The 12972-nt window shown below is 34.1% G+C and overlaps 1 protein-coding gene across 5 annotated transcripts in view; it reads right to left on the reverse strand.

Annotated features, from left to right (window-relative positions):
* asun (integrator complex subunit 13 asun) overlaps nucleotides 1–12972 on the reverse strand; it is a 333447-nt gene that overhangs the window by 94397 nt on the left and 226078 nt on the right. For all 5 annotated transcript variants that reach the window (XM_090415856.1, XM_090415858.1, XM_090415857.1 and 2 more), the window contains one exon: nucleotides 11447–11625. In XM_090415856.1, coding sequence (XP_090271982.1) covers nucleotides 11447–11625 — 179 coding nt within the window. The remainder of the gene's footprint in view (nucleotides 1–11446; nucleotides 11626–12972) is intronic.

A 12972-nucleotide genomic window follows, 5' to 3' on the forward strand; every position in this document is an offset into this window, starting at 1 on the left:
CCAGTAGTGATGTATGGAAGCGAAAGCTGGATTATTAAGAAGACTGACAGAAAGCAAGTTGATTCATTTGAATTATGGGTGTGAAGGAGACTATTAAGAATCTCATGGACTGCAAGAATGACCAATAAAAAAGTTTTAGAGAATATAAAGATAGAAATGCACCTTGGAAAAAAAGGTTCGCTAAATGGTAGCTGATGTACTTTGGTCACATTATGCAAGTTGATGAATCATTAGAGAAGGCAGTTATGTTGAGGAAGATTGAGGAAATGAGAAGAGGAGGAGGACCAACTTGAACTTACAATTACTGAAAGAAAGGACAAGAGGCTGAGTAGGATTGAGAAAGCCTTTTTTCACAGAATCACCAAGAGTCAAAAATGATTGGAGGGCACATAACAACAACAATAGAAATGAAAGAGGAGAGAAACTTCTAGAATTTGCAGAAGCAGAGAAACTTTTCATTATGGATCCCTTCTTCCAAAAAAGAGCAGGAAAAATGTGACTTGGGAATCCCCAAATGGGGATTTAAGAAATGAAAAAGACGTAGGAACAACTGGTAGAAAGTATTTTGACATCTATTCAAATCACTGACCACTTAGAGCGATCCTATAAATTGACCAAAAGAAGGAAGAAAAATATGAGCAATCTCAAACCATGCAAAGCAACCCAAACACTTAGATCCTGATTTGTTCAAGCAATCTGTTGATCAAATAGAATGGAATAGCACCAAATATGGCACTGACAAAGATTATAACACACTCCTGGAAGACCTATCCAGGTGCTCGGAAAATTCTAAAGTCAATCAAGAACACCCCAAAAAAGAAAGACTCTCCATACAAGCCTTGAATTTGCTAAAAAGAGAAGAGAACTGAAAGATAAACCAAACTCATAACTTCAATATAAAATTATTTGCAAAGTATTAAGAAAGAAGATCCCACAGGGAAAAAGAGCCGAGAAATGCCACTGAATCTAAAAAGAGTTGAAAGAGAAATTAATTTCTCTTTCAACTCTTTATTAAAAATAGAATTAATTATGTGAAGGCTAATCCCACACTACTAGATCAAGATGAAAGAAGACACATAAACAGACCAAAAATGGAAAAGATAGTACAAGACTTCTACAATGACCTATTTGCATCAAAATATCTTTTCCATGAACCAAAAGTTAATAATATATGATGTACCAGAAGTGTTCACAGACGATATAGAATATGCACTCAGAAACATGAAATCCAATATAGATCCCAGCATTGATCATATGAAAATTGAGGATATTCAAGAGGGAGGACCACAACTTTATAAAGCTCTGGCTGAAAGATTTACCTGGTATCTAAAAGAAGGAAAAATACCATCAAAATGGAAGAGATCAGAAACAATTCTTCTCTTCAAAAAAAAGCTAACATACAAGACAACAAGAATTACCATCTTATATGTCTGCCATCACATATATATAAATTAATGAAAAAATGATATCAAAGAGAATCAAAACTACCCTTCAAGAAAACAATAGTGAATGATGCAAAGAATACCAGATCCCTCTTTGCATTCTATTTATCAACTTTAAAAAGTTATCGACATCATAGAACATAACGCAGTTTTACAGGCAATATTAGAACAAGGCATCAGTCCAGTCTATATCAATCTAATTAAAGAAATTAACACTTATAGAGCCACCAGTGTTAATTTTTTTAATGATCACTGTAGAGCTACCAGTGTTATTAAAGAAATTAACACTGGTAGCTCTACACAAATAACCTTATTCGACAATCCTATAACTACAACTTAAACTGAGGTGTGCGACAAGGAGATGTCATATCACCAAACTTTTTTACATGTAGTCTGGAAAGCACTTTAAGGAAAATTGACTTAAAAGGTGGCATAAACATCGATGGAAGCTGCTCCAAATACTAATGTTTACAGATGATATAATACTTATAGCTCAAGACCCTATGCAACTTCGAAACAATGCTTCACCAAGTTAATGATGCTTGTAATAAAATAGGATTAAAAATTCATCATCATCATCATGCATATCAAGGATTTAGGCCTAGCATGGCCTGTTACGGCCTTAGAAGTCATCGTTGAATCATTTAAGAGGACGTCCTGGTTTTCTTTTCCCTAATGGCTTGTACTTTAAGGCTTGTTTTGGTAATCTTTCTGTTTTCATTCTTTGAACGTGTTCCATCCATTTATGTTTATATTTTTAAATTTTTTTTCTATTACTGGTTCTTGGTTTAATTCTTTCATAATTTCTTCGTTTCTTTTGTGATCAAATTGTGATCATGGTGAATTTTTAGGACTAAAAATTCACCAAGACAAAAGCAAATGGATGAGAAATAAATACTGCCAAACCCACACCATTCAAATAAATTTCAGCATAGAAAGTGTAGAATCCTACACCTACCTTGGTCAAACAATAAACATGGACAACAATATTTCTGAAGAAATATCCAAAAGAAAAAGAGCTGCATGGATCTCCTTTAACTGTATCAAATCCATAATCACAGATCCTAAGCTAAATCTCAAAATAAGAGCTAGCATGTTCAACAGCTGTGTCCTCCCATCTTTAACCTACACCTCTGAAACTTGGGGCACTACAAAAAAAAGGAATTTAGTCTTCAAACTACCCAGCATGCAATGGAAAGAAGAATCTTAGGAATAAGTAAAAAAGACCACATCACAAATACAACTATCAGAAAATTAACTGGAGTAAAAGAAGTAGTGAAAACCATATATGACAACAATGCACAGTAGGTAGGTCAAATTGCAAGACTTAATGACAACAGGTGGACCTACTGTATCACAAATTTGTATCCAAGATCAACCAAGAGAAAACCCGGTAGGCCTCCAACTAGATGGAAAGATCCTCTAACTAGAGTGATAGGAAACAAGTGGAGAAGAATGGCTCAAGATTGCCATAACTGGAAAATTTGCAACCTTCATTCGTGGAGAAACACTGAATGAAAGCAACAGGTCGATCCAGGTAAAAACCCTCACGGAGAGGTGCAAGGGGGGGGGGGATGCTACAAAGGATATTTCAATAGTACTACATGAAAAGTTTACTTCATTACTAACTTCCAACAACTGACAATTTTCCTCCACATTATCTGTCCAGACTACAATATTATTAAATGTTATATTTCATGTTAGATATATCTAAAGAACTTCTTACTACATCAGCCCACTGTCCTCTGGTCTCCCTCTGAGTCTTTTTCTTAACATCCAGACCATTTCTAATCCTATTCTGTTTAAGTAACCACCACCTGCAGTTAGCTCTGCTGACACCACTCCTGAACGCTAAAAATATTTGTGATATCCTTGTTTTTAATATGATTCTGCCACAGATTTGTTCACTCTCCTAATCTTTCTTACTCCTCTCAAATCTGCTGCCTCCATCGTCATCATCATCACCATGATTTCCATATTTAATTTGCCATCTTCCTAAAAATTGTGCCTAAATAACTGAAATATTTTACCAGTTCTATAGGGTTCTCAAAATCAGGATGCAGTTGATGTTTTCAAATTGATGGTTTCTGCCTATTTTCAGACTTTTATCATTTTATTGCTGATTTTAATACCAAATATATTACTGTAGTTATTCAATTTTGTTAGAGAATTTTGCAGACCTGTACGAGATTTATTTAGGAGTATAGCATCATCTGCACAAAGTAAGAAACTGAGATTGACATTTCCAATTCTGCTATCAGGTTTAATGCCACTTTCCTTCATAATGTGATCAATACAGATGATGAATAACAGTGGAGATGAGGTGTTCCCCCCCCCCCCCAATTGGCTCACACCTTATTTAACAACGAACCTATCTTCCCATACCTCCTTTAATTCTAACTGCTGGATTTCAACTCAAATATAGACTATATATATATATATACACTGCTCAAAACAATTAGATGATATTCTTGTTGTTATTCTTGTTAAACTTATTTCAGGCTAAAATGCATAATTTGTTAAATTTGTAATAAATATCAATTATTTAAACAATATCTCATCAATTACACCCTATCCATAAGTAAGAAATATTTATTCATGTATAAAGTATCCAATAGTGATAATTATTTGCAGAAATTTATAATTATCCGACAGAAACTAATTGTTTTGAGCAGTGTATGTATGTATGTGTGTGTGTGTATATGTATGTATATATATATATATATATATATATATATATATATATATATATATATATATATATTGCTGAATATAATGCCCATTTACACCATATAATTGTAGCATTTTGAACAGTTTTTCTCTTGACATTTTGTCATACGCCTTTTCCAAATCTACAAAACTTAAATACCGATTCTTGTTATATTCCCATAATTTCTTTTAAATATTTGTCCTAAAAAGAAAATCTGATCATGACAACTTCAATTTGGCCTGAATCCAGGCTCTTCTCCAAGTTTCCCTTCCACAATTTTATTAGCCTCTTCTCAGGTATGTTGACAGAATTACTTGATAATCTGTAAGGAAATTCCTTTGCAATTCTCACATTCAGTTTTATTTCCCTTTTGGGCACCATGAGAGCTGTACTCCAATTATCTGGAATTCAATTCTGTGACCAAGCCACATGAATTATCCATTGTATCCACTACATAACTTTTATACCTCCATATTTGGAGATTGTATTCATCTTGAGTGTTTCCTACCTTGCTTGTTTCATTTGCAATCCTAAGTAATTACACTACACATTCAGAATATTTTTTTTTCAGTTTTTGTATCACCTTGATCATCAATGATTTCTTTTACAGTACTCTTTCCTCCATTTCTAAGATTTGTTTTTCAATAGCCTCTGAAACATTTTACTACCTTCCTGATATTTATTTTCTATATTCTTATAAATATCTTCCCTTCACTTTTGTTTTGCCAGTTTTACACAGTGCTTTACTTTCTTACATTTTTCTCTGTATTCTATTAGGAGCACATGCTGACTTACTTTCCAGGGTTTTTTGATATGCTTTCTTCTTTTCTTTGATTGTCACTTTAACTTGACTCCATTATGGAGGAAAGATTTTTCTATCTTTGCAGACAACCTCATATGCCTCTCTGGATGAATTGATGTTTTATTCAAAGTCTATCAATAAATCTCCAAGGTTTGGTTTTTAGCTTCATTCTTTCATTTTATCTTCAATAACATTTGTGTATCTGAGTCTTGAATATTTTTTCTTTTCAATATGATATTCAATTTTATCCTGCCTAAAATTAAATGGTGATCGGTTCCTGTTTCAAATTCTCTGTATGTTTTTGGGTCCTTAGCCAGCATGATGATATCACTATCAATAGTAACACAATTAATGAGACTTTTCTCATTTCTTCATGTGAACAACTGACTGACTAATTAAGCAACTAATGCACATAAGCCAATTATGTTCATAATATTTTATGACAGTTTTTTTGAAATTAACAAATGCATCCTAGTAATTTGGGGTGCCTAAGGGGCAAAGCTGTATAACTGAGAGAAGACCTCCTCATAGCCTTTAAAGGAATTCAGAGAACCGACCAGGGGTTTTGACCTAATGTCTAATCCTCACCATCTCATGTGCACCCTGTTAGGTATCTACCTGGATACTGAACAAATGAAGATAGGCTGGTAATTTCGGATTTAGCTGAACAAATTATATTCTTATTGGCTTAAACCACAATTTACAATGATAGAATTTCATGCAGGATGTGGCATTGCCTGGATAACAAGGCCCTGTTATTTTCGGCATGGAACCTGGACAAACAGCGAAAAAGTAAGCTACTGGAACAAATTCTGAAACACAGCTAAAATCAACATCACCAGAGTTCAAGATTGGTACTATCAACATAAGAAGCCTGAATGGCAAAGAAATGGAGCTGGCTCAAGAATTGAATAAGTATCAGATCGACATAATATGGGTGACAAACAAAAAAGACAAAAACTGGCGAAATCTCTCTGAGCAATAAATACAATGATATTTAATAAATTTATTTAATATTTAATAAAATGCTATATTCAGGCAATAGCAATCAGGTAAAAGGAGTAGCAGCTATAGTATTCAATACTAAATATGAGGCTAATATTCTTGAATGGCAGGCAATATCAAGTAGATTGATGTGGGCAAATATCAGAATAGGGAACTGGACCATGAGACTTATTTGGGCCGATGGTCCCACAGAAAGTTCTACTAAGGTACAAGTGGAGGAATTTTTTGAGGCTTTAGAGAGAGAGCAACTGAAACAATGAAAAAGGAAAAGTTGGTCCTTGATGGGGATCTGTTAAATTGTGAATGAAGATATTTATAATTAATAATACTTCATTCATAATTAACATGATCTACTATATCATAAGTAGGACTTATTTAAATTTATTTTGTTAGTCTCTTGCTTATAAAATGTTATTCATGTAATTCCTTCCGAGTTTTGTTAGTTAATTTTATTTATGTAATTTTAGGGTATATCATAGACATGAAAAGGCTCTGTATTAAAGTGTCATTTATTTTATTTGCTTTATTCCTTTAATAATAATATAAGAAACTGTGATATATGTAATTTTAATATATCCAAAAGATTCCTTATGATTTATCATTTGACTGGTTGTTGTGAGAAATCATGCAAATTTCTCCTAGCACGTGTTGGAGCGTGAACTACTATATACCAAGGGAAAAGGAAGTTCGATGTGAGCTAAAGCTAAACCGATGAAAACCAGTTACTGGCAGGAAAAAGGAAGGAGTGGACACAAAAAAAAAAAAAAAAAAAAAAAAACGAGTGGGGGGGGGGGAAGTATAAAGAATGGTAGCTAAAGACTGAAGAGGGATTTTGACGTGCTGAAAACAGAATAGAAAGTACCAGGAATCGGTTGGCATTTTAACTTACCTTTTTCAGAGTTGCATTTCTACCAAAACTTCCTAACACCTAGCAGTGGAAAAGTGCAGGACATAGGATAATACCTATAAGAAAGGGAAGAAATGGGTAGATAATTTAAACCAAGTGTAAAAATGTTATATTCTCTCGAGTCTATAAATCCTGTACACCCCTTGAGGGTACATGGCAGGAATTTGATGATGATGAGTCTATAAATCAATCGCGGAAATAGAAGATTCTTTTAAGTTTGTGTTACTACAAAGTAAAAAAAGTAAAAGTCAGCAAGCACTTTAAAGATGTTGTTCGATCTCCTTATGATGTGAAGAAGCTATATCCTGGTAAGATTACCTTTACTATACTTAGTGAGAAGTAACGAAAATTAATTCCACCGAAAGTAATTTATTCCTAGTTGCTGTATTCAGCGAGTCAAGATTGAATGTGTGATGTGCTAAGACTTTTCCCTCTTCAAGTGACAAATATTATATTACTGAATTAAGTGTTCATTGACTGAATGAGAATAATGAAAAGCCTATTTGTTGTAATTTAGGAATCTCGAACTTGTAAGAACTAATTTTGATTGACTGAGCTTAGAGAATTACAATTGAATGTCTGATGGTTCATGAGTTGTATTCTTTCTGAATATCTTGAACTGATTTGATATTTAAAATGTTTTGAGATGTAACCTTGGAGTTGTGACAGAACTTCTTTGTAACAAGAAGAATAAGATCTGTTAATATAGTTTTTAATTATAAATTTTAAGCTCAGATGAGTAATATACTAGTATCTTAATGACAGTTTAATATTCATTTAATTGTAATGTCCCTGTTGGAAGATTGCGTTATGATGTAATTATATGTGACACTGCATTAAATGTTTTTCTTTATCTAAGATCAATCTAGAGTTTGCCAGATTTTCTTTCACTGAACCGTACATTAAATATTTCAAACCAAAAGTGGGAGCTTTGCTTAATAGTGAGAGCCTCGGCCTAAAATCAGGCTTTATAATAACCTGGTACAGTTGAAGGTTGATTAATCAAAGTTGCTCATGCAATTCAGAACATAGAGTGGCGCAGCATAATACAAATTTTCTTTATGTTCGGATGATATATCAGCCTACAACTAGTTAAATACTATTAAATACTAACGAGCAGAAGTTACGATCCAACAGGATCTAAATAGCAGGGTAAGAAATGATTATCAGATATGAAAAAATATTATTAGAAAATATGGAGAAAAGAGCAAAGCTACTAATAATGGTAAATAAATACCTGTTGGATTTCTGCTCAGGAAATGGACTGGTTATTACTACCATAATGATAAAACATAAAAATGTGCATAAATTCAACATTAACAAGGTGCCAAGAGAAAAGTTATTCAAAACGAACAGTTGTATGGTGCTAATGGGGCATTATATCAAGCAATACTTAGTCATCATTTAAGTTGTAAGTCAGCAATTAGAATTGAAGTAAGTACAGGAAGATGGTTCGATGTTAAATCTGGTGTTAGACAAGCCCCTCTGTTATTCATTATCTATATGGATACATTATCTATGTTATTACCAAAGTTTTCCCATGACTTTTGTTTAGCTTGTTTTAAACAGTGTATAGCTTTCTTACATTCATCTTTGTATTCTCTAAGAACACAAGCTGACTTATTCGCTTTTGATATGCTTTCTTCTTTTCCTTCACTGCCTCTTTAACTTCCTGTATCCACCATGGAGTTCTGATTTTTCTATCCTTGCAGACAATATCACCACATGCCTCTCTGGCAGAATCAATCAATGTTTTCTTCAGGGCTTGCCAATGAATTTCCAAGGTTTGGTTCCTGTTCTCAAACTCTTTCATTTTTTCTTGAATAATATTTGTGTATTTTAGTCTACAGTTCACGTCTGAAAGCTGCTCAACTTTTCTTCACTTTAAAACTTTCTTATATGTTCTTCTTTTCAATATGAAATTCAATTTTATCTTGCTCAAGACTAAATGGCGATCACTTCCAATTTCAAATCCTCTGTACACTCTGGTGTCCTCCACCAGGGAGGAAACATCCCTATTTACAATAACATAATCAATGAGACTTTTCTTATTCCTTGCCTCTTCTCTCCATGTGAATTAATGCACATTTTTATGTTGGATCATTGTGGTAGTGATAACCAGTCTGTCCTGAACAGAAATTCAACAGGCATTTATTTACTATTATTAGCTTTGCTCTTTTCTCCACAAATTTTTGAATAATATTTTTCATGTCTGACAATCATTTCCTACTGTGCTATTTAGATCCACAACAAGGACCAACTTTTCTTTTTTCATTGGGTCAGTTTCTCTTCTAAAGTCTCAAAAAATTCCTCCACTTCTACCTTAGTAGAACCTTCTGTGGAATTATCGGTCAAATTGGACACAAATAAGTCTCATTGCCCAGTTCTCCATTCCGATATTTGTCCACATTATTCTACTTGATACTGCCTGCATTCAAGATTAACCTAAAAAAAAAAAAAAGGTTTATTATATGGTCAAAAGATGAGGCAAGTGAGCTACTAGGTCAAAAGTGACCTAGTAGCTCACTTGGAAATGATTGAAATATATGGAATAGAAAAACCCTTCTCTGAACAAAGGGTTGCACGGGAAGGTTTGTAATTGTCAATGATTATTTGGTTATTTCTTTTGGATATTACAGGAATTGTATTCATTTTGATGCATCAAAGCTTTGCCAGTGAGAAGCTTCATCAACACATTGATACAATCTCCATAATATCCAAAGAATGTGGCTTTTTCTCTTCATTTATGAAGGGATGAATATAGGGAGAAGGGAGAATCTCCCTATATAAGGCTCTCCTTTATCATCGTAATTTGAACTGTAATAATAGCTTATCCATTCCAGAAGTATTTGTAGGAAATTATAATCCTAAGCAGTAGTTATCAACTATTTACACACACACACACACACACACACACACACACACACACACACACACACACACACACACACACACACACACACACACACACGCACGCACGCACGCACGCACGCACGCACGCACGCGCGCGCACGCGAACACTCACTGTCTTGAGTTACTTTCGAACAGAATCCTTTATTTTATGCATGTCTTCTATGGCATGCAAATAGTTAGGTGATTGTTATGCATTCTTATTTTGTTTAAGACTAGTCTGTGAATCTGTTTCACTGAATTTAGGCTGAGTTAATCTTTCCAAAATATCTAATGTTTAAGCGATCAATAAGTAGTTTACCATGTAAATGTGTTTACATACTATGATACTGTTATCTCTGCAAGGATGTTTGTGGTGATGTGTGTGTGTGTGGGGGGGGGGAATTACTGATTATTGGTTTTGAAATGGGGAGTCGAATTCCATCGAGATGTCCTAGATGGGTGAAGTTACAAGAGGACACATGATGTTAGAGCTTGGTTCCAACTTTGCTGCATGAGTGTTCTGATTGGCCAGACACAAAGATATGACCATTCCTCTTTTATAGCCCAAAAGTTTACTGCAAACTTCCATTACTAATCTTTGCTCGTTATATCTATCTAAAATATTTATCTTTCTACTAAATTTTCCCAATAAACAAATTTATGAACTATAACTTAAAATTCACCAACAAAAAAAAAAAAGCTTTTTTTTTTTTTTTTTTTATAACATCTCAATTTCTAAATTTAAAACTGTTCAGGTAAGCATTCAATCAATCAATTAGTTATTATACTGAAATAATTTATTTGTCCTTGAATAATTTATGAAAAAACTGATCTGCTTGAAGATTCTTTTTACAAGAACCTGTCACTTTAATATTCTGGTATATATTTATAGTGCCACATAAAAAAAATTTTGCATCGTATATGATCTGAGAAAACCCTATTTCATGTACTGAGAGCAGGTGAATTTCTGTACTCAGTAGCTTGAATCAACATTTCACCATTATCATAAGAGTTTCAAATGTTCCTATTATTATTATTAGACGCCACCAGGGAGTCCAAAGACTCATCGAGAGAGGACACTTGCTCTACAACTCTGTCTCCACCACTGACCGCAACTACACCAACGCCATCTATGCTAATTAATATATAAATATTATTTATATATTAATTTTTATTTATTTTTTTAAGTTTGTGTTCCTTATTTGCCATGATAAGGATATTAACCACAACTTCAAATTTTAAACATTGTGATTTCAATTTCAATATGATGAAGAATAACATTTTCCAATGACATGGAAACATTTCAAGTCTACTTAAAAGACTGGACAAACGTTTTCATGCTGGTCTCAGGACTTTTTATCTGGAACAGGTTTCAGGTCTAAATTTAAAAAAATAAAGTAAAATGATAAAAAATATTCCTTAGCTCACTCATGGCATCGATGCGCTAAGTTTTACAGCCTTTTGGGTGGGAGTTATTGAAATTAACACATACAAAAATACAAATATTTCCAAAAATCAAGCAAATTTATTTTTTCATGGAAAGTTAATATTTTAATTTGCTAATGCATTTTTGGAACACCACACACACACACACACACACACACACACACACACACACACACACACAGAGTAATAACTGTTGTATATGATTTTTAATTCAAATGCAATTTGTAAAACTGTTTACTTACACTAATTCTATAATCTGTAACTCTTCCACCACATCCCTCACTGATTGAAGGTGGGTCTTCTAAAATGGATCTCCCTGTGCCTAATGTATGGATATAAATCTCCCCTCCATGACTAGCTAACATGTGAGATAATACTTTGGACCCAGATTTACGTGGCATCTCAAGCATTACTGCACGGCCTAAAAATTAACAAAGTGTTCTTAAATAAGTCAAGTCATATGTGAAAGCACTCTTCAAACTTTAATATCAACATAAATTATTAATAATATTTATATAATTTATGTAAATTATAGGGGGAAAGTAATATCCAGTGCAAGGTGGGTGTCCCAACTTCAATTTAGAAGAAGCACTCTGTGACCTGTTCCCACAGGTTTTTAGAGCTTTATCTAGGGAATCAGTGAGAAGTACTAGAATCCATTGTTACCAGGAATGAAACCATAGTCCTTTATTATTATCCTTTTTCCAAAAGGGAATCTATGGAGTGGTGCAAACCAGGCGAAGCACCAGTGAGAAAAGTCAAGGTCACTCTCCACCAAGAAGATCATGGCAACGATCTTTTGGGATTATTATTATTATTAAGTAACACTTCCAGGAAGTCCAAAGGCTCATCAAGGGAGGGAACCTACTCTACAGCTCTCTGTCTCCACCACTCAATCCACCACCTACAACGAACTGCAACTACATCAACGGCATCTACTGCCTACTACCACCAACACCACTAGTATTTTCAGACAATCACAAACATCCATGCCCATGGTGGATTCAAATCCACAGCCTTTTGGCTGGAGAGTGGATATATTAACTAATCGGTCAACCAGGCCAGCACATTTTTTTGGGTTGACTTCAAAGAAAGGAATACCATCGTGAATGCAGAATATTATGCTTCGCTCCTGCACAATGCCATAAAAGAGAAGAGATGAGGAATGCTGAGTCATGGTGTTTGCCTGCTTCACGAATGCTTCAGTCCATATGACTATTGTTGCAAGGCTGTGGTGAAGGACTGTGGCTTACAGGAGATTGAACACCCAACCTACAGTCCAGATCTAGCACTCAGTAACTACTACCTCTTCTCAAGACTGAAGAAAGACCTTTCAGGAAGAAAATTTGCAGATGACAATGACGTGAAAGATGCAATTTTAGGCCATTTAGCAGACAAAAGTACAGAATGTTTTTTTCAAGGGAAAAGAAATGTTAATTCAAAGATGTGAAAAATGTGTTGAAGGAAATGGAGATTATGTTGAAAAGTGACACAGTTGTTTTCTTTCTATCACCTCTAAAAGTTAGTCAGGTCAAAAACTTATGGAACCACTGTCTATAGGTTGCTGAGATTTGTTATGAATGCCATGTAGATGGCAGGTAGAGTTTGGCAAAAATACCTAGGTGGGGGATATTAATCAGCTATCTTGGTCCATCAGAAACAGGAAAGATGGGAAAACATCCTCCATGCAAATAATGGTAATGGAGGATGTTTTCCTGGAAATTTCTTCTTTAATCTGATACCCACAGATCTTTGCTACAAAGTATTT

The sequence above is a fragment of the Typopeltis vanoorti genome, chromosome 3 (assembly GCF_054136105.1).
Source record: "Typopeltis vanoorti isolate ZY-2024b chromosome 3, IOZ_Tvanoo_1.0, whole genome shotgun sequence".
NCBI classification, from domain to species: domain Eukaryota; kingdom Metazoa; phylum Arthropoda; class Arachnida; order Uropygi; family Thelyphonidae; genus Typopeltis; species Typopeltis vanoorti.